Source organism: Heterodontus francisci, chromosome 11 (assembly GCF_036365525.1).
Source record: "Heterodontus francisci isolate sHetFra1 chromosome 11, sHetFra1.hap1, whole genome shotgun sequence".
NCBI lineage: Eukaryota > Metazoa > Chordata > Chondrichthyes > Heterodontiformes > Heterodontidae > Heterodontus > Heterodontus francisci.
The window spans coordinates 77,773,403-77,794,301 of record NC_090381.1 but is presented as its reverse complement, the minus strand read 5'-3'; the positions used below and the strand labels follow the sequence as shown (position 1 = coordinate 77,794,301).

Here is a 20,899-nt window from a genome sequence, read left to right as displayed (position 1 = left end):
GTCGTAGAGGAGGGGCATCTCTCAATGTAATGCTTTGTACAGAATATGGAATTTATTTTGATTTTTTTTTTGGAAATGTTTGTGCATGTTAAGCTCTAAGTGTTATTTAAAGAAAAAGAATGGAATCTATTAATTGTGATCATATGCAGGTGGAGGGTGTTAATTTAGGGTCTTTTTTGAGTATATATAAGGAGACCCTTACCGAAACTGGGTGAAGGTTTGAGTGGGGAACTGCATGTTTGTAATCTTTATACTTTGTAAAATAAATGCAAAACTGAGTAAAGATTGGCTCTAGCATAATCCTTCAACAACAAGCTTTCTGGAGTATAACATAGCTACTCCTGCTCCTATTTCTGTTGCACTGCCATTGTTGGCCAAACTTTCAGCTGCCTCGGTCTTGAGCTCTGGAGTTCCCTCCCTAAACCTCTCCGTATCTCTACCTTTCTCTTCTCCTTTTAGACATTCCTTAAAGCCTACCTCTTTGACAATGCTTTTGGCCATCTGCCCTAATATCCCCTTGAGTGTCTCACGGTCAAAATTTGCTTTCTAATGTTCCTGTGAAGCACCTTGGGATTTTTTTATGTTGACGGCACTGTATAAATGTAAGTTGATCTTATGACAACACAAGCCTCTCACGTAAGCACAGGCCTCAAACAGAAAGCATGTTAGGTATGTTTCTAAAACATATAAAACAGGGATGAAAACTTATTTTCTAATTTTCTGTTGTTACTAACTTTGTTTCCAGTAGTATGTGCTCAGCTTACTGACGAAGTGATAGTATCTGAAAGGATTTTATTTTGTTTTCCTCAGCCGATTGATTTTGCTTCCTCCCCCAGACTCATAACTGTAACTGACTACCTAGTTATGGTTTGTACAATTTTGAACTTCATCAATGCTCATGGTTTCTTCATAAGTGCAGTGTCTATCTCTCCTGTTGCGGTTTGTTGTTTTATGAATACAAAGTTTAAGCTAATCAATTCCATGAAATTTGGTATGGAAAAAAGGCATAATGCCGATGTGTCCTGCTGAAAGTGTGATAAAGTTGCATGCTGAGATTCTCTGTTTGATATAATTGGAGCAGAACTTTCAGAGCATTGTTTACACTGAATCACAGGCCATGCTGTTCATTCTGGTTGGTGGGGAATTCTTTGTGGGTCCGGCAGTGGTGGAGGACGAGTAAAGGACTTTGGAAAGAAATTTCTCAGCTTTCTATCCAGGGGCTGTGAACAAGTGTTTTTTGATATGGATAAATAAATATCACAGCTGCATAAATATTACTTCTGAACCATAATTTTTGTTAAACTTCCATTATAAACAGTAAAAAGGCAGTGTCTGTAGTCATCTGTGCCTGCCTCTCTGAAGTAAAGGAGCACTTGAAAATTGTTCTGTCAAATGTTACCTCAGAAATGGTTTTAAAGCACATGTCTCAGCTTGTTGTGAAATCATTTGGAAGAAGGAATTATTTATTACTGTTGCAGTCTAAGTCTGATGTAAGTTGGATGATTCTCCACACTGCATGTTTAGATGGTGGCATCCTTCGAATTCCAGGTACAGCTGTAGTTGTTAGTCCTCTTCAGCTGAATATCAATTACGAGTACGCTTTTCAGAGGCTGAGACTTCTGAGTAGGAATGTCAACAAAGTTTCTTTTCCCAATCATGAGGGGTTTCATCATCTTCAATCCCACTTGGTGAGTGCACAACATTGTAAGGTGTTTATTTTGTCACCCGTCACCACCTGCTTTGTTTGCATAGGTGTTTAATCAGACAGTGTGCAGGAGAAAAATCTGGTCTCGCTGGGACTGAAAATGCTTTTGGGGGTACTCTTAACAAACCCGCCAACACTTCTTCAGTCCCTGTATCAGCAGCGGGCTTGTTGCTGTCGCCTTTTCATGCCTCACTTTCTTAGTAGCTTGAAAATATATTTGATTCATTAAAGCTTTCCACACTGAGTTTTTTGGCAAAGTCATTAACCTTAGCTTTCTAGAAATTTGAGATTCATGTATAGCATGCTTCTGTATGACCATCTTTTGAGTCCTCAATTCTTTCAAGCTGTTAAAACCATCCAGTAGCTTGTGCAGTAACAAGTCATGGTGCTTTTTTTTGTTCAGCCATCTGGAAAATCGACTTCCATTTCTCCTTCATTTGGGATAGATGAAATTAGCTATCTTTATCATGCAAGTTGGCAAAATCAAAAAGCTAATTATGTTATCACAGTATCATATGAGACTTCCTCCACACAAGATCATGTGGCAGGTTGTTCAAGAGCGAAGACCAAAGTATGGAAAGTCCTCATCAGGGAACTCCTCTTTGCTGACGATGCTGCATTAACATCTCACACTGAAGAGTGTCTGCAGAATCTCATCGACAGGTTTGCGGCTGCCTGCAACGAATTTGGCCTAACCATCAGCCTCAAGAAAACGAACATCATGGGACAGGACATCAGAAATGCTCCATCCATCAATATCGGCGACCACGCTCTGGAAGTGGTTCAAGAGTTCACCTACCTAGGCTCAACTATCACCAGTAACCTGTCTCTCGATGCAGAAATCAACAAGCGCATGGAAAAGGCTTCCACTGCTATGTCCAGACTGGCCAAGAGAGTGTGGGAAAATGGCGCACTGACACGGAACACAAAAGTCCGAGTGTATCAAGCCTGTGTCCTCAGTACCTCGCTCTACGGCAGCGAGGCCTGGACAACGTATGTCAGCCAAGAGTGACGTCTCAATTCATTCCATCTTCGCTGCCTCCGGAGAATCCTTGGCATCAGGTGGCAGGACCGCATCTCCAACACAGTAGTCCTCGAGGCAGCCAACATCCCCAGCTTATACACACTACTGAGTCAGCGGCGCTTGAGATGGCTTGGCCATGTGAGCCGCATGGAAGATGGCAGGATCCCCAAGGACACATTGTACAGTGAGTTCTCCACTGGTATCAGACCTACCGGCTCTCCATGTCTCCGCTTTAAAGACGTCTGCAAACGCGACATGAAATCCTGTGACATTGATCACAAGTCGTGGGAGTCAGTTGCCAGCAATCGCCAGAGCTGGTGGGCAGCCATAAAGGCGGGGCTAAAGTGTGGCGAGTTGAAGAGACTTAGCAGTTGGCAGGAAAAAAGACAGAAGCGCAAGGGGAGAGCCAACTGTGTAACAGCCCCGACAACCAAATTTTTCTGCAGCACCTGTGGAAGAGTCTGTCACTCTAGTATTGACCTTTATAGCCACTCCAGGCGCTGCTCCACAAACCACTGACCACCTCCAGGCGCTTACCCATTGTCTCCTGAGACAAGGAGGCCAAAGAAGAAGATGAGACAGATGAAAATTCTATGCACTGCACTGAGAAGGTATCATTTGTTAGTGTTCCTCAGTGCATGTACTCCCCCGTTGGTTGTTTTGCTATACAGACTTATAAGTTGTTCTCTTGGTCTTCACTTTCTGTACCAATAATCAAGTGGAAGGAACATGTGGGAGCAGTGTACAAACTTAACTATTATCTCTTCCCTTTTGCAGGCAGAGGTTTGAACTACTGGCTGTTTGTTGAACCATGCAATTGACCAAATTTTGAAAGTTACTTGGTTACAATTTCAGGGGCTCTGCAATATTGCCTTTAGGTGTCCAATACTCATTAATTTATGACTTCATTTACAGTTGAAAGTTTTATCTAACTTACAAGTGGAACTTAAAAATTGTTCTATGGCATAGTTTTATTTCATTAAAAAAGTGAAACATTCCCATTTATATGTAATTGTGATTAAAAAATAAATTGATTTTACAGCTACTGTTTTTAGTGGAATACGGTCTGATGATGAGAAGGCCACCAGAATGCGAACTTCAAAACAGGGAAAATCTTGCAAAATGGTCATAAATGATGCAAGAAATGACCCAGATAGGTTTCTTCAAAAAACTGGCAAGGTAAATACATGTGAAAATACTTTCCCCTTATTTGTTGCTTTCACTTGCACAAGGCTAATGAACTGAAGTTACAGTGACCTGCAGTGAATACCAGATTTCTTAAGAATAGGCTATGCTGTTCAAGAAATGGGTGTTTTTTCCTCATTCGTCCATCTTCCTCTATTTTGCATTTAAGATGTTTTTGTTCTCTTTTGGTATCTATCTTTTTATACTGCCAATTTTAATACTGAAATAAAAACATTTTTGTGGCAAGTTTTGGTAGTTTTTGGTATGTTTCACTCTGCATATCTACTGCTAGATGAGTTAAAAGACTCTGTTTTCCATATGCCATCGGATTTTGTTTAATTGTTGAAAATAAATTATTGATTCCTTATTTCTCCTGTTTTTCCCCCGACCCCAATCCAAGCATGCTTTTGTAATTTTGCTCCATCTTGTTCACAAATTCAGGAAATGTTATTGACTCAGTACTGTATGCATGATTATTTCGGTCTATGATAGATTCTAGGAACCTTCAATTTTATGTTATATGAATTTATATCTAACCCAAGCAGTGTAACAAATTTGTAACTGCATTTCTGTCACCAGTCTTCAAAGGGGGTTTAGGAACAACAACAACAAAGCTTGTATTACATGTACCTTTAACGTAGTTAAACGTCCCAAGGCACAGTAGTGTTGACAAACAAAATTTGACAAGAAACCCCATAGAGATATTAGGACAGGTTGATCAAAAAGGTAGGTTTATGGAGCATCTCAAAGGAGAGAGAGGGAGATAAAGAGACGGAAGGATTCCAGGAAGGAATTCCAGAGCTTAGTGCCTTGGCAGCTGAAGGCACCACCGCCAATAGTGGAGCTATTAAAATTAGGAATGTGAACAGGCCAGAATTCGAGGAGCACAGACATCTCGGTGGGGGTGGGGGTGGTGGGGTGTTGGGAGTCATGGTGATTGTAGGAATGTTGAAGGTTACAGAGATCGGAAGGGGTGAGGTCATGGAGATATCTGAAAACAACTTTTTCACATTGAGGCCATGTAGATTAGTGAGCATTGGGATGCTGGATGAATGGGACGTTAAGATACAAGCAGAAGAATCTTGGGTGAGCTCATGTTTATGGAGGGTGGAAGACGGGAGCTTGGCCCAGAGAACATTGGAATGATCAAGTCATGTGTAGAGATAACAAAGGCATGGATGATGGTGACAGCAGCAGATAAACTAAGGCAGGGGCAAAGGCGGGCAAAATTATAGAGGTGGAAGTTGGTGGTCTTGGTGATGGAATAGATATTGGGCCGCACTCATCTTGGGGTCAGATAGGATGCCATGGTTGCAAATTGTCTGGAAGAGCCTCAGATGCTGGCCAGCGAGAGGGATGGACTGAGTGGCCAAGGAACAGAGTTCGAGGTGGGAACCAAAGATAGCCGCTTAGGTCTTCCCAATATTTAGTTGAAAGAAATTACTGCTCATCCAGTAATGGATGTTAGACAAGTAGTGTGACAAATAAGCACAGTGGAGGAATTGAGAAAGGTTGTGGTGAAGTGGCACTGGGTGTCCGCGTACATGTGCAACCTAATGTGTTTCTGGATGATGTCACCGAGGGGCAGTATGTTGATGAGAAATAGAAGGGGACCAAGGATAGATCCTTAGGGGACACCAGAGTTAATGTTGCAGGAGTGGGAAGAGAAACCATTGCAGGTGATTCACTGGTTACCATTTACCCATCTTCATTTATGTTTGTTGCTTGTGGTAATTGTCCTGTCAAGCTAAAATGGTTTGGCTATTTCTTCAGGTAACGCATCTGAATTTGCTATTCTGATCGAGTCAAACCTGTTATCTGTAAAGCTGCCTCACCCCGTGGCTTCAAATGTAAGATGTCAATTCCCATTTTATTTAGCCAAAAGCAAACTTCTGAAGATGCTGGAAATCTGAAATAAAAACAGAAAATGCTGGAAATACTCAGGTCAGACAGCATCTGTGGAGAGTATAAAACGTTGTTAAATACTCAGCAGATTAGGCAGCATCTGTGGAGAGAGAAACAGAGTTAGGTCTGTGACCTTTCATCAGAACTGTTTTTATTTTTGTTTTTATTTCAGATTTCCAGCATCTGCAGTATTTTGCTTTTATTTTAGTATAAAACATTAACTGTTTCTCTCTCTCCACAGATGCTGCCTGACCTGCTGAGTATTTCCAGCATTTTCTGATTTATCTGTTTCATTTAGACTGTATTGAAGTTGTTTATATCAGCAGTTACTGCTGCTTTTTATTGGTGGTTGTGACGTAATTGTAAAGGTGAAAACTTTGATTAATTGTGAATAACACTTTTTTTGTCTTAACTCCGATAGCTTGGACATGAATAATTACAGATGTATAACTGGGCCGATGGCCTCTCTTTCCTCAGTTTCCCACTTCATTGTGGTATTATGAGTCGGGCCTACAGGGTTCTGAGAGGTTTATACCTCACCAAAAGCTATTCATCATACACTTATGTTAAACAGATTACTCAAGATAACTACTAAGACTGTTTGTGTGTGTTATATATAGTAGTGGTAATGTATATCTTAGATCCTGGGACATCTTAGTACATTAGGTGCTGTATAAATGCAAATAGTTGCTTTTCAAAGCTACTGTCCATAGCCCTTGCCTGCTGAAAAACCTTATAACCCTTCCACCTTCTGCAGCTACTGCTTTAATGCCAACTTTTCCTTTTCATTGTACAATTTTGAAACATGTTATTGCCTTGCAAATATACACTGTCAATCACTGTTTGACATCCTCCAGTTAGACATCTGGCTTACCCTCAATACTGAGACTATGCTGGCTAAAGGTTCAACATTTTACCTCTCCAGTGTCTTTAACACTGTTGACCACTTCATCCTTCTTCAGTATCTTGTCTCCACAGTCTAACTCTGTGGCACTGCTCTTTCTTGGTTCATTTTTACCAGTCACATTCTATCGCCTCAAATTGATTCTCCTTTTGTATCAACATGGCCACCTATGGTATACTTCATGGTGCCAAGCTGGCCTGCATCTCCATCTTTTATATGCTGCCCTTTGGTAACATCATTCCGAAGGACTGGATCTACCTAAGACCTGGATGAGCCATAATCTTTTTCCAACTCAATGTCAAAAAAGAAAATCCATCCTGGACTTCCTACAAATATCTATGCACCTCTGGCCTTGATTGCATCAACTTCCCTAACTGATACCTCTGGTTGAACCCAGAGGTACAGAACCATGGTATGATATCTGATTTGTCACTGCGGCAGTTTTCGTTCAAGTTTAAAGAATTGCTTCAGCCTTTACCTCTCTTTCTGTACCGCCAACATCTCTTATTATCTCTAGTCTGAATTTCTGCACTGCTCTCCTTGCTAGTCTTCCAGCCTTACTCCTCCAAAAATCTGCTAGCAATCCAGAATGCTGTGGCTCATGTATCCTCATACAGCAAGGACTAAAGTGATTGAGAGCAAGATGAGTGATATTTTGATGGGTAAGAGGAAAATTAGTTAGGTTAAAGAAAGACAAAGTGCCACTTTCTGATGAGATACATCTTGGGGACCTGAGGAAGATGAAGGAGAAAATTGTTGCAGTCCTAGAAATTGTATCTTGGACTTCTATTGCGTGCAATGTGTGCTGGAGAGTGGCCATTATAATACACATTTTTAGAAAGGATGACAGAGTAGATCTAGGCAAAAGAAGCCAGTTAGCTTAATATGTGTGGTAGAGGAAGTATTGGTCTTTAAGGATGAACTAACTGGTTAAAAAGAAAATAATTACGAGTAGTCAGCATAGATTTCAAAAGGGATGAACATGATTGACAGACATTATAGAATTCCTTGAGGAGGTGCTAGACATAGTGGAGGAAATGCAGTGGGTATGTATACATGAATTTCAGGAAAGTTAACAAATAGGTGATTATTAGAGACAATTAAGGGATATGTATTTAGTAAAAGGATAGTAAACTGAGTTTAAAAATTGGATGGAAGCAGAAAAACAGAGTAGGAGTTAAATGCCGTTTTTCTGAATGATTAGGAGTGAGTAGTGGTTCAGTTTTGGGGCCACTAATGTTCATTTTATGCCAATGATTTGGATGTAGGCCTGCTGGAAGTGGTGTTGACATTTGCAGATGATTCCAAAAAGGAAGTATGGTTAATTCTTTAGAAGACCAAAGGAAACTGCAAAGGGATATTGATGAAATGGAGGAATAGGTTTAACAATGGCAGATGGAATTCAGTGTCAGTAAGTGTGATGTAATAACATTTTAGAAAAAATAAACAGCAGTAATTTTGTTAAAAGAAGTAGGCTTGGTGGTGTGGAAGAGCAGAGGGATTTAGGGGTACAGCTTTCCAGCATATGAAAGATAGCACCTCAGGTTGATAAGGCCTGATAAGGTTGATAAACAAAAAAGTCTAATGGAATTCGCAGTTTTAACACTAGGTACACAATATAAAAGCCAAGAGGTAACGGTGAACAAACACAAAAAATCTTTAAAATCATAGAGTACTGTGTGTAGTATTTGGCTCCAAACTGTATGAAGAATATTGAGGCTTCAGTGAAGGTACCGCATAACTTCACAAAGATGTGACTGGTATGAGGAATGCAAATATGAAGAAAGACTGAATTCTTTTTTTTTGTTGTTGGAACCACACAGATTATGGGGCAATATGATAGAAGTGTTTAAAATTATAAAAGGATGGGACATGGCAGTTGGAATCAGACAGCTGCAGGTTGAATAAGTGCCTCAAACACTCTGGGTTCCAGGGAAGTCAGCCATGTTGTTAGTGAGTACTTTTTTGATTGTTTCAAGTCTCAATTGACACAACAATGTGGGATGCTGAGTTCAAATCAGAGATTCTCAAAGTGTGGTCCGTGAGGGTCCTCCAGGTGGTCTGCAGTCTGGTCCAAAATGCAAGTCATTGATGCGTAACACAACGGCCGAGGCCATACAAGAGAACAGGCCAGAACCCTCATCTCCACCACTCTCATATCGTCACACAACCAGACTGGCTATTGTGCTTGCAGCATGAGTCATCATGATCGTTAGCAACAACAATGTAGTTTTATAAGCAAGATTTATATTACATGCAACATTCAACTGCAAGATCAGATTTTCAACACTTGAGCTGAAAACAAAGAGGAGGAACCGGCTGAATGTGGAGCCTAACATGAGACTGAAGCTCTCCAGCTTGGAAACAGATATTACCTCATTGATGCCTCATCAAAAGCAGTGCCATTCTTCCCATTAATTCTGATGAGTTATTTTGCAGTGGCAAGTGAAAGTGGGTAGGGTGGGACCGGTTAGTGGACTATGGGGTCTTTTGCCCCGCCTAAATGATCCATGGATGAAGTTGTTTAAAAACCACCGGTTTAAATTACATTGATGAAAAGTGAACATGGCAATATTGGGATATTTTGTGTCCTTTGATGGGCAGTATTTAAAGATGAGTTCTGATGTTCTGGCCAATTCTTACCTCTCAACCAGCATCACTAAAATAGATTATTTGGTCATTAATCCTCACTTTCAATAGTGAAATGTCTGAGAAGGGACAGGGTGCTTTGTTCCCTACTGTTGCTGAGTTCAAATTCTTAGCTTTGTAGAGGATGACTTTAGAGTTTTGAGCACCTACTACAGTTAAAAACTAAGCAATTTGTTTAGCTTCACAAATGACATGGTGACTGCTTGTTCAAAAAAATGCTTTTTTGAGAATTTCTTGTAAATGTGACGATGACGGAGACTAAAGAGATAACATTGCTATTCTTGTAAATCTAGGTCGTATACATTGTGGAAAGGAAACATTCCAGAGCTGTGACCGGATTTGTCAAACCATTACCTGATAAAAACAGTGAACTTTACAAGTCGTTCTTCATGTTTTCACCTGTTGATCACAGAGTACCTAGAATCCTGGTGCCTTTAGAAGACTGCCCAAAAGATTTCATGGCTAGGCCTGGAGATTATGGGAACGTTCTGTTTATTTGCCGTATTGTGGACTGGAGGGATGACAGCCGTTTTGCAGATGGGTAGGAACAATTTGTTAAGTTGTGCAAAATTTAAAGTGAAATACCTACAATTAGTATGTGTTGCATTATAAACAGCATTTTCCATTATAGTGCCAAACAGATGCTCCTGAAGCAGTATAATTCAAATATATTTTGCATACTTAATGTCTACTAAATTAAAATCAAATTATTTTCTATTTTAAGAAAATTCTATTTTGGGGAATGATAAAATCTGAGATATGATAAACATAGAAGAAATGCTTGCTCTTCATTTGTACTTGTACTATTGGTACAATGTTTCTTTGAGTAACTACAAACTGATTTTAGTGTCATAGTCATAGAGTCATAATGGCACAGAAGGAGTCAATTCGGCCCATCGAGTCCATGCGAGCTCTCTGGAGAGTCCCATCCCTCTGCTTAATTCCCTTAGCCCTGCAAGTTTATTTCCCTCAAGTGTCCATTCAATTTTCTTCTGAAACCATTTATTGTCTGCGATTCTACCACTCTCATAGGTAGCAAGTGCCAGGTCATTACCACTTACTGGGTAAAAACATTCTTCCTCACAACTTGCCTGCATCTCTTGCCCAAAATCTTAAATGTGTGTCCTCTAGTCCTTGTACCATCAGCTGATTTTTTTTTTATTCATGGGATGTGGCCGTCATTGACTCGGCCAGCATTTATTGCCCATCCCTAATTGCCCTTGAGAAGGTGGTGGTAAGCTGCCTTTTTGAACCGCTGCAGTTCATGTGGGGTAGCACCAACACTGCTGTTCGGAAAGGAGTTTCAGGATTTTGACCCAGCAACAGTGAAGGAACGGCGATATAGTTGAAAGTCAGGATGGTGTGTGGCTTGGAGGGGAACTTGCAGGTTGTGCTGTTCCCATGTGCCTGCTGCCCGTGTCCTTCCATGGTGGGTTTGGAAGGTGCTGTCTAAGGAGCCTTGGTGCATTGCTGCAGTGCATCTTGTAGATGGTGCACACTGCTGCCACTGTGCATCGGTGGAGGGAGTGAAATGTGCTTTGTAGATGGTGGACAGGCATTGGGGAGTCAGGAGGTGAGATACCCGCCACAGGATTCCACCCCCTGACCTGCTCTTGTAGCCACGGTATTTATATGTCTACTCCAGTTCAGTTTCTGGTCAATGGCAACCCCCAGGATGTTGATAGTGAGGGATTCAGCAGTCGTAATGCCATTGAATGTTAAGGGGAGATGGTTGGATTCTCTTTTGTTGGAGATGGTCATTGCCTGGCACTTGTGTGGCGTGAATGCTACTTGCCACTTATCAGCCCAAGCCTGGATATTGTCCAGGTCTTGTTGCATTTCTACACTGACTGCTTCAGTATCTGAGGAGCCGCGGATGGTGCTGAACATTGTGCAATCATCTGCGTACATCCCCACTTCTGACCTTATGATTGAAGGAATGTCATTTATGAAGCAGCTGAAGATGGTTGGGCCTAGGACACTACCCTGAGGATCTCCTGTAGTGATGTCCTGGAGTTGAGATGATTGACCGTCAACAACCGCAACCATCTTCCTTTGTGTCAGGTATAACTCCAACCAGGAGAGAGTTTTGCCCCGATTCCCATTGACTCCAGGTTTGCGAGGGCTCCTTGATGTCATACTCTGTCAAATGCTGCCTTGATGCCATACTCGGTCAAATGCTGCCTTGATGTCAAGGGCAGTCACTCTCACTTCAGCTATCGAGTTCAGCTCTTTTGTCCATGTTTGAACCACGGCTATGCTGAGGTCAGGAGCTGACTGGCCCTGGCGGAACCCAAACTGAACATCACTGAGCAGGTTATTGCGAAGCAAATGCCGCTTGCTGGCACTGTTGACGACACCTCACAACATTTAAGAGGTATTTAAATGAGCACTTGAAATGCCATAGCATATAAGGCTACGGGCCACGTGCTGGAAAATGGGATTAGAATAGTTAGGTGCTTGATGGTCGGCACGGACACGATGGGCTGAAGGGCCTGTTTCTGTCCTGTATAACTATGACTCTATGACCTTCCATCACTTTACTGATGGGGCAGTAATTGGCCGGGTTGGATTTGTCCTGCCTTTTGTATACAGGGCATTACTGGGCAATTTCCACATTGCTGGGTAGATGCCAGTGTTGTAGCTGTACCTGAACAACTTGGCTAGGGGCACGGCAAGTTCTGGAGCACAGGTCTTAAGTACTTTTGCTGGAATGTTGTCAGGGCCCATAGCCTTTGCAGTATCCAGTGCCTTCAGTCGTTTCTTGATATCACACGGAGTGATTCGAATTGACTGAAGACTGGCATCTGTGCAGCTGGGGACTTCAGGAGGAGGCCGAGATGGATCATGCACTCAGCACTTCAGGCTGAAGATTGTTGCAAGTGCTTCAGCCATATCTTTGCACTGATGGGCTCCCCCATCATTGAGGATGGAGATATTTGTGGAATTACCTCCCCAGTTAGTCGTTTAATTGTCCACCACCATACAGGATTGCAGAGCTGAGATCTGATCCGTTTGTTATGGGATCACTTAGCTTTGTCCATCACATGCTGCTTATGCTGTTTGGCACACAAGTAGTCCTGGGTTGTAGCTTCACTAGGTTGACATCTCATTTTGAGGTATGCCTGATGCTGCTCCTGGCAAGCCCTCCTGCACTCTTTATTGAACCATGGTTGGTCCCCCAGCTTGAAGGTAATGGTAGAGTGGGGGGATATGCCAGGCCATGAGGTTACAGATTGTGGTCGAGTACAATTCTACTGCTGGTGATGGCCCACAGCGCCTCATGGATGCCCAGTTTTGCATTGCTAGATCTGTTCGAAATCTATTGCATTTAGCACAGCAGTAGTGCCACACAACACGATGCAGGGTATCCTCATTGTGAAGACAGCACTTCATCTCCACAAGGACTGTGCGGTGGTCACTCCTACCAATACTGTCATGGACCGATGCATCTGCGGCAGGCAGATTGGTGAAGATATGATCATGTATATTTTTCCCTTTTGTTGGTTCCCTCACCACCCGCCCCAGACCCAGTCAAGCAGCTACGTCCTTTAGAACTCAGCCAGCTCGGTCAGTATTGGTGCTAGTGTGCCACTCTTGGTGATGGACATTGAAGTCCCCTACCCAGAGTACATTCTGCGCCCTTGCCACCCACAGTACTTTCTCCATGTGTAGTTCAACATGGAGGAGTTCTGATTCATCAGCTGAGGGAGGGCAGTAGATGGTAATCAGCAGGAGGTGTCCTTGCCCATGTTTGACCTGATGCCATGAGACTCCGGGGTCCGGAGTCGATATTAAGGACTCCCAGGGCAACTCCCTCCCGACTGTATGCCACTGTGCCGCCACCTCTCCTGGGTCTGTTCTGCCGATGGGACAGGACATACCCAAGGATGGTGATGGCAGTGTCTGGGACATTGTATGATATGATTCGGTGACTATGACTATGTTAGGCTGTTGCTTGACTCGTCTGTGGGACAGCTGTCCCAACTTTGGCACGAGCCCCCAGCTGTTAGTAAGGAGGACTTTGCAGGGTCGAATGGGCTGGGTTTGCCATTATCATTTCCAGTGCCTAGGTTGATGCCGGGTGGTCCGTCCGGTTTCAATGCTTTATGACTTCGCAGCAGTTAGATACAACTGAGTGGCTTGTTAGGTCATTTCAGAGGGCATTTAAGAGTGAGCCTCATTGCATTGGGTCTGGAGTCACATGTAGGCCAGACCAGGTAAGGAAAGCAGATTTCCTTCAGTAAGGACATTGGTGAACCAGATGGGTTTTTATGACAATTGACAATGGTTACATGGCCATCAATAGAACCGTAGAAAAATTATGGCACAGAAGGAGGCCATACAGCTTGTCGTGTCCGTGCTGGCCGAAAAAACTCGCTGCCCACTAAAAAAACTAATCCCACCTTCCAGCACCTGATCCGTAACCTTGCAGGTTACAGCACTTCAGGTACATGTCTAGATAACTTTTAAAAGAATTGAGGGTTTCTGCCTCAACCACCATTCCTGGCAGTGAATTCCAGACACCCACCAACCTCTGGGTGAAAAAGTTTTTCCTCATGTCCCCTCTAATCCTTCTACCAATCACCTTAAATCTGTGCCCCCTGGTAATTGACCTTTCCGCTAGGGGAAACAGGTCCTTCCTGTCCATCTAGACTGCTCATAATTTTGTACAGCTCAATTAAGTCACCCCTCAGCCTCTTCTGTTCTAGGGAAAACAACCCTTACCTATCCAATCTTACCTCATAGCTGCAACTTTCAAGCCCAGGCAACATTGTTGTAAATCTCCTTTGTACTCTCTCCAGAGCAATTACGTCCTCTCTGTAATGTAGTGACCAGAACTACACGCAATACTCCAGCAGTGGCCTAACCAGCGTTTTGTACAGTTCCAGCATTACATCCCTGCTTTTGTATTCTATATCTTGGCCAATAAAGGATTGCATTCCATATGCTTTCTTCACTCTATCTACCTGTCCTGTCACCTTCAGGGATCTGTGGACATGCACTCCAAGGTCTCTCACTTCTTCCACCCCTCTCCGTATCCTCCTGTTTATTGTGTATTCCCTCGCTTTATTTGCCCTCCCCAAATGTATTACCCTCACACTTCTCTGGATTGAATTCCATTTGCCACTTTTCTGCCCACTCAACCAAACCATTGATATCATTCTGGAGTTTATGGCTATCCTCTTCACTATAAACTACACGGCCAATTTGTGTGTCATCAGCAAATTTCCCAATCGTGCCTCCTACATTTAAGTCCAAATCATTAATATATTCACAAACAGCAAGGGACCCAGAACTGAGCCCTGTGGAATGCCACTGGAAACGGCTTTTCATTCGCAAAAACATCCGTCGAATACCACTCTTTGTTTCCTGTCCCTGAGCCAATTTTGGATCCAACCTGTCACATTCCGCTGTATCCCATGGCTTTCGTTTTACTGACCAGTCTGCCATGCAGGACCTTGTTAAATGCCTTACTAATATACTAGCTGTTAATTCCAGATTTATTACTTGAATTCAAGTTCCACCTTCTGCCATGGTGGGATTTGAACCCATGCCCCCAGAACAATACCCTGGGTCTCTATGTGGCTAGTCTAGTGACAGTACCCCTGTGACACCGCCTCCCCTCAATGGGAATAGCTTTTCTTTGTCTACCCTATCCAAACCTGTCAAAGTCTTGCACACCTCTGTCAAATCGCCACTTAATCTCCTTTGCTCCAAGGAGAACAACCTCAGCTTCTCCAACCTAACCTTGCAGCTAAAATTCCTCATCCCTGGAACCATTCTGGTAAATCTCCTCCACCCTCTCAAGGACCCTAACATCCTTCCCAAAGAGTGGAGACCAGAACTGGCTGCAATACTGGAGTTATGGAGTTATGGCTGAACCAGAGCTTTATAACGGTTCAGCATAACCTCCCTGCTTTTGTACTCAATACTTCTATTTATGAAGCCCAAGATCCCATATACTATGGGAACTACTCTCTCAATATGTCCTGCCACCTTTAAAGATCTGTGCACATGAGCCCCCAGGTCCCTCTAGCCTTGTACACTCTTTAGAACTGTCCCATTTAGTTTACATTGCCTCCCCCATCCCTTTTGCTGAAATGCATTACCACACATTTCTGGAGTGGACCTATCCACTCTAAGCATAGCCATGCTTTCCAGTACATTGTGCCTATCAATTTTCACCCCATCCCTTACCTCTACCATCTCTGCCTCTACTGATATTTTTTCAGCATTCGTGAGCACTGATACAAAATACCCATCAAGTATTTTTGCCTTGCCCTGCACCTCTGGTCATATATCACCCTTTTTGTCTGTAATAGCCTCCATCTCTTACTACCTGCTTACTGTTTATATGCCGTAGAAGGCACAGTGGCGCAGTGGTTAGCACCGCAGCCTCACAGCTCCAGCGACCTGGGTTCAATTCTGGGTACTGCCTGTGTGGAGTTTGCAAGTTCTCCCTGTGTCTGCATGGGTTTCCTCCGGGTGCTCCGGTTTCCTCCCACATGCCAAAGACTTGCAGGTTGATAGGTTAATTGGCCATTGTAAATTGCCCCTAGTATAGGTAGGTGGTAGGGAAATATAGGGACTGGTGGGGATGTGGTAGGAATATGGGATTAGTGTAGGATTAGTATAAATGGGTGGTTGATGGTCGGCACAGACTCGGTGGGCTGAAGGGCCTGTTTCAGTGCTGTATCTCTAAAAAAAAAAATTTCTCTCAAATTCCGTCTGCCCATTCTGCTAGCCTATCTAAGTTCTGTTGCAGTTAATTAGTATCATCCTCAAGATTATGGCAAGCCCTTTTGCTGTCTCCACTCCCACTTCCTTTAACAACTTGGGATACAAGGCATCCGGACCAGGCGACCTATCCACTCTAAGCATAGTCATACTTTCCAGTACATTGTGCCTATCAATTTTCACCCCATCCCTTACCTCTACCATCTCTGCTTCTACTGATATTTGTTCAGCATCCTGTTCCTTCGTGAGCACTGATACAAAATACCCATCAAGTATTTTTGCCTTGCCCTGCACCTCTGGTCATATATCACCCTCTTTGTAATAGCCCCCATCTCTTACTACCTGCTTACTGTTTATATGCCGTAGAAGATTTTTGGGTCCCTTTTATGTTAACTGCCATTCTATTCCCATGTCCTCTCTTTGTCAGTTGTATTTTCCTCATCATTTCCTCTTTCAGCTTATTGTATTTGCCTGGTCCTCGCTTGAAGAATTCACCTGATGTGCATTTTACACTACCTTTTTTCTTCATATTCACTATCTCCCTCGTCAGCCAAGGAACCCTGGCTTTGGGCTTTCACCCTTGTTGGGATGTACCTAGCCTGTAGCTGAAACATCTCCTTCTCAAAGATCACCCATTGCTCCATTATAGTTTTTCCTGTTAATCTTTGGTTCCATTTTACCCTGGCTTGGTCCCCTCTCATCCCATTGAAGCTAGCCTTCTTTCAATTTAGAAGTTCTATTTTAGATTGTTCCTTTCTCTTCACTGCTAATCTAAACCTTATGATACAATGATCACTCTTTAACGCAAGTCTTCCCCACAGACACTTGGTCCACTTGGCCCACCTCATTCCCCAGTGTCAGATCCAACAATATCTCCTTCCTAGTTGGACTGAGACATACTGGTCAAGGAGGTTCTCCTGAACACATTTCAGAAATTCCTCCCCCTCCTATCCCTTTAACATTATCCTAATCGATATTTGGTTAATTAAAGTCCCCAAATATCACCACTCTATAGTTCTTGCACATCTCTATGATTTCCCTGCAGGTTTTCTCCTCTATCTCCCTCTCACTATTCGGAAATGTCTGGAATACCCCCAGTAGCATGATCATCCCCTTTTTACTTCTCAACTCTAATCAAATAGATCCAGTCTTTGCCTCCTCAAGGATATGCTCTCTTTCCAACACTATAATTTCTTCAGTAATCAATACTGCCGCCCCACCTCCCTTTGTTCCTTCCCTATCTTTTCTGAACACTCTGTATCCTTGAATATTAAGTGCCCAGTCCTCACCATTTTTAAGCTACATTTCCATTATTGCCATTCATATTCCCACACAGCTATTTGCGCTTGTAGCTCACCAATTGTATGCACCACAGTTTGTGCGTTTACATACATGCATTGTAAACCTTTTATATTTGATAAGAGCAGACTAATACAGGTGCTACTTCCTTTTCCAGTACCATCGAACACTTTCACTGCTTTATGCACCTTATTCCTCTTTTCTACTTTATGCTGGTGCCCATCCTCCTGCCAATTTAGTTTAAACCCTCCCCAACCACACTCGTGAAACTCCACACGAGGGCATTGGTCCCAGTCTCATTGAAGTGGAACCCGTCCCTTTCGAATAGGTGTCTCCTGCTCCAAAACTGGTCCCAGTGCCCCAAGGATCTGAAACCCTCCCTCCTGCACCATGCCTCAAGCCACACATTGATGCTCTCTATCTGACTATTTCTGCTTTTTCTAGCTCCTGGCATTGGGAGTAATCTAGAGATTACTACCTTCAAGGTCCTACTCTTTAGCTTCCTCCCTAGCTCTGACCATAGGACCTCAATACCTGCTCTCTCTCTGTTGTTGATATTGACATGTACCACAACTTCTGGCTAAGTCCCCCTTGCAGAATATTCTGCCCTCTCTCTGTGATTTCCTTTACCGTGCACCAGGGAGGCAACGCACCATGCAGGACTCACGATGATGGTTACAGAAATGTATGTCTGTCCCCCTAACTATGGAATCTCCAATAACGACTGCATTACCACTTTTTGCTGTTCTCTCCTCTGCAGCCCCTTGTCCATTGGTGCCGTGATCTAGACTGCACTCTTTCAAGGTGTGGTCACTCCCAGCTGTCTCTAATGTTGAGTACCGGCTTGAGAGTAGCATACACCTCGAAGACTCCTGCACTTCCTACCTCTTCCGGATGGCCACCCATCGACTATCCTGGACTCTCACTGCTATGGTGTGACTACCTCCTGGAACGTACAATCCAGGAAACTCTGTTGCTCCCTGAGGCGGCGCAGTGACTCCAGCTGCCCTTCAAGCTTGGAAATCCTGAGCTTGAGCTCCACTTCGAAGTGGCCTGCAGTTCCCACAAGATGCAGGAATTGCAAGCAACAGGTCTCAGCTGCCCATCCATAATCGAAGAAAAATATCTCTCTTCCCTCTTTTATAAACTAGTTTGTACCTTGTATAAACTATTAATTTTAATTAAAATACCTCTAGATCTGCTCTGTGCTAGTTTTCTTTATTCAGTTACTGTTATACTTACTCCAATTAGAATTCCATTTTTTACTCTAAGCTGTAAATTTAGTACAGTACTTTATAGTTTTCCAGTGCTAGTTTAAACGACTACCCTAGAATAGAGAAAAAAACCTTAAAAATTCACCAACCAATCACCTACCTGATATCCTCTGACATCACTCCTTGAATTATTCAGAAAAAGTTAAACTTCACTTTTTTTCAATGCAAATGTAATGTACTAAAAGATGTTTTGTGAAACCCAAGGCCCTTAATCAGTTCAGTGAGATGGAATTTTTTTATTTTTTATGCATAATAAATAGCTGCAAAGGGAACTGCTCCATAAGCCCAAATACAAACTGGGTGCATTACGGTTTCCAGCCATATATGTATAATAAAGTCTTGCATATGGCATGCACACTTAGTCCAGAAATTGTACTTCCCGCTGTCATGATAGGAATGTACGGGTAGGCCATTCAGCTGATATTTGATGAACATTTTTATGTCAAAATTTACAGTACAGCCTGCCTGTGTAAACATTTATAATGGCAATTCTGTCACAATACGGTTATAGGCTTTTACTTATCGTGTCAGTTGCTCACCCCGTGTGAGATTTTTCCTGTTTTTTTTTGTTTATTGACGTTTAAGTGTGATGTTGGGGGTTTTCCACACAATGTGCAGATTACCAAGGATATCCTACCATTTCCAAACACCTGAATTAGAGCTGAGGCCGACCCAAATCCCACTGGCCCTGTTTTGTTTCCCCTGGTCAAAATGTGACTTGCCATCTAATTAACTTACCTGTCCTTTTTGCTTTCCATTGTGGCATAGTGACTGATCTGAAGTTCAGCACCTTGTCTCTTGTACCCCCTCCTCCCACATTACGTCCAGCAAGCTCTGACTCAGCGGCTTCTTAGGCTTTGCGTCCCTGACCCTGCTGACCACCCCCTCCGCTGTATGAAATTATTCATTCACTGATGTTCACTGCTCCATTAGTTTATTGATTTGTTGGCATCTCCACTGCCCTATTGATGTATTGGTTGCTTGGTGTGTCCACTAGTGCGAGTTTATTAATTCATGCTTTTCACTTCATTTAATTTGCTCGTGGCTGTAGCTGCACTAATTCATTAATTTAATACATTGGCATGTGAGGCTCTTGAGGCTCATCCTTTGCCAGTTCACTAATTCACTGGTGCTTACCTAGCTGTGTTGCAGTGTTCATTGGTGTCCTTTCTTTGTTGGAGCTCTGATGCTTCCCTTTGTTCAGTCTTGATTGTATAGTCTCCAAAGTAAAAGCAATAATACATTTTGTTTCCTTATACATTTTTAGTTTAGTTTTAAAAGTTCCCTGCTGTTACATTAGTTGCTTTTGTTGCCGTCTATATTAGGGTGTACTGCATTACATTCTTTAGGAACATTCAGTTAAACTGTTTCAACACGAGAATGGGAATTTATCTAGTTTAAAAAAAATAGATTTTGTTTGAAACTTTTAAGTTCTCGTGTGAACAAATTATATGTTGGAACATCTGAAACTTTCAACTTGGAAAATCCTACATGGGATATTCATAAAATATCCCATTAATAAGCTGTAATGAACATGTAAGTGAATTGTACCTACTTTGCTGCAAATTGCCGTGAGTTGTGCGACGTAAATGCCACAAAGCATATTTTTTGCTGATTTTAATTGTTAATTTGAGGAGGTAATTTAGCTGTCTTGCATTAGCTCCATTCCTTAATTACATCAACCTGCTCCTTCCTTTTGTTTGGTCTCCATTTTAGTCATCACATTGTAAAGTGTCTGAGACATCATTCCAGAGTGGTGTGTGGTACTCGTGCAACTTATCGGCTGGAAATTTGTGTGCACAAACTCTTGTGTTTCAAGTTTGACTGCTAAACACATCTGTTGTCTAGGATTGTTATTGAAAAGTAACTCCTCCATTTACAAGAGAGGTCAGGACTGCAGCTATGTATCTATGCTGTGCTCTTTTATAGCTGAGTGACTTAAAGGTATAGTGACTAGGTTAGACCAAATGGGACTGACACAGTTATTGCTCCACTCATTAACGGTATGGTAGTTATGTTTTGTTACTTATTCATAGTTGCACAGAAATTTCATTTTGAAATACCTGAAAATGATTTAGATCTTTAAATTTAGAAGTACTTAAATGCTGATTTTTATGCATGGCAGGCAGAATATTAGGTTAAAATGTATTTAATTCCACACTTGGGTCTTCCCATAGCATTGCTTGCTGAAAGTTAGTGGAAACCGTCTGATA

At 42.5% G+C, this 20,899-nt stretch overlaps 1 protein-coding gene across 2 annotated transcripts in view; it reads left to right on the top strand.

Moving 5' to 3' along the window:
• Nucleotides 1-20,899, top strand: part of dis3l2 (DIS3 like 3'-5' exoribonuclease 2) — a 410,232-nt gene that overhangs the window by 133,176 nt on the left and 256,157 nt on the right. For both annotated transcript variants that reach the window (XR_010975985.1, XM_068042291.1), the window contains exons 7-8: nucleotides 3,772-3,908; nucleotides 9,666-9,913. Coding sequence is in view for 1 of the 2 variants with exons in the window: in XM_068042291.1 (XP_067898392.1) it covers nucleotides 3,772-3,908; nucleotides 9,666-9,913 (385 nt within the window). In the remaining variant the exon portion in view is untranslated. The remainder of the gene's footprint in view (nucleotides 1-3,771; nucleotides 3,909-9,665; nucleotides 9,914-20,899) is intronic.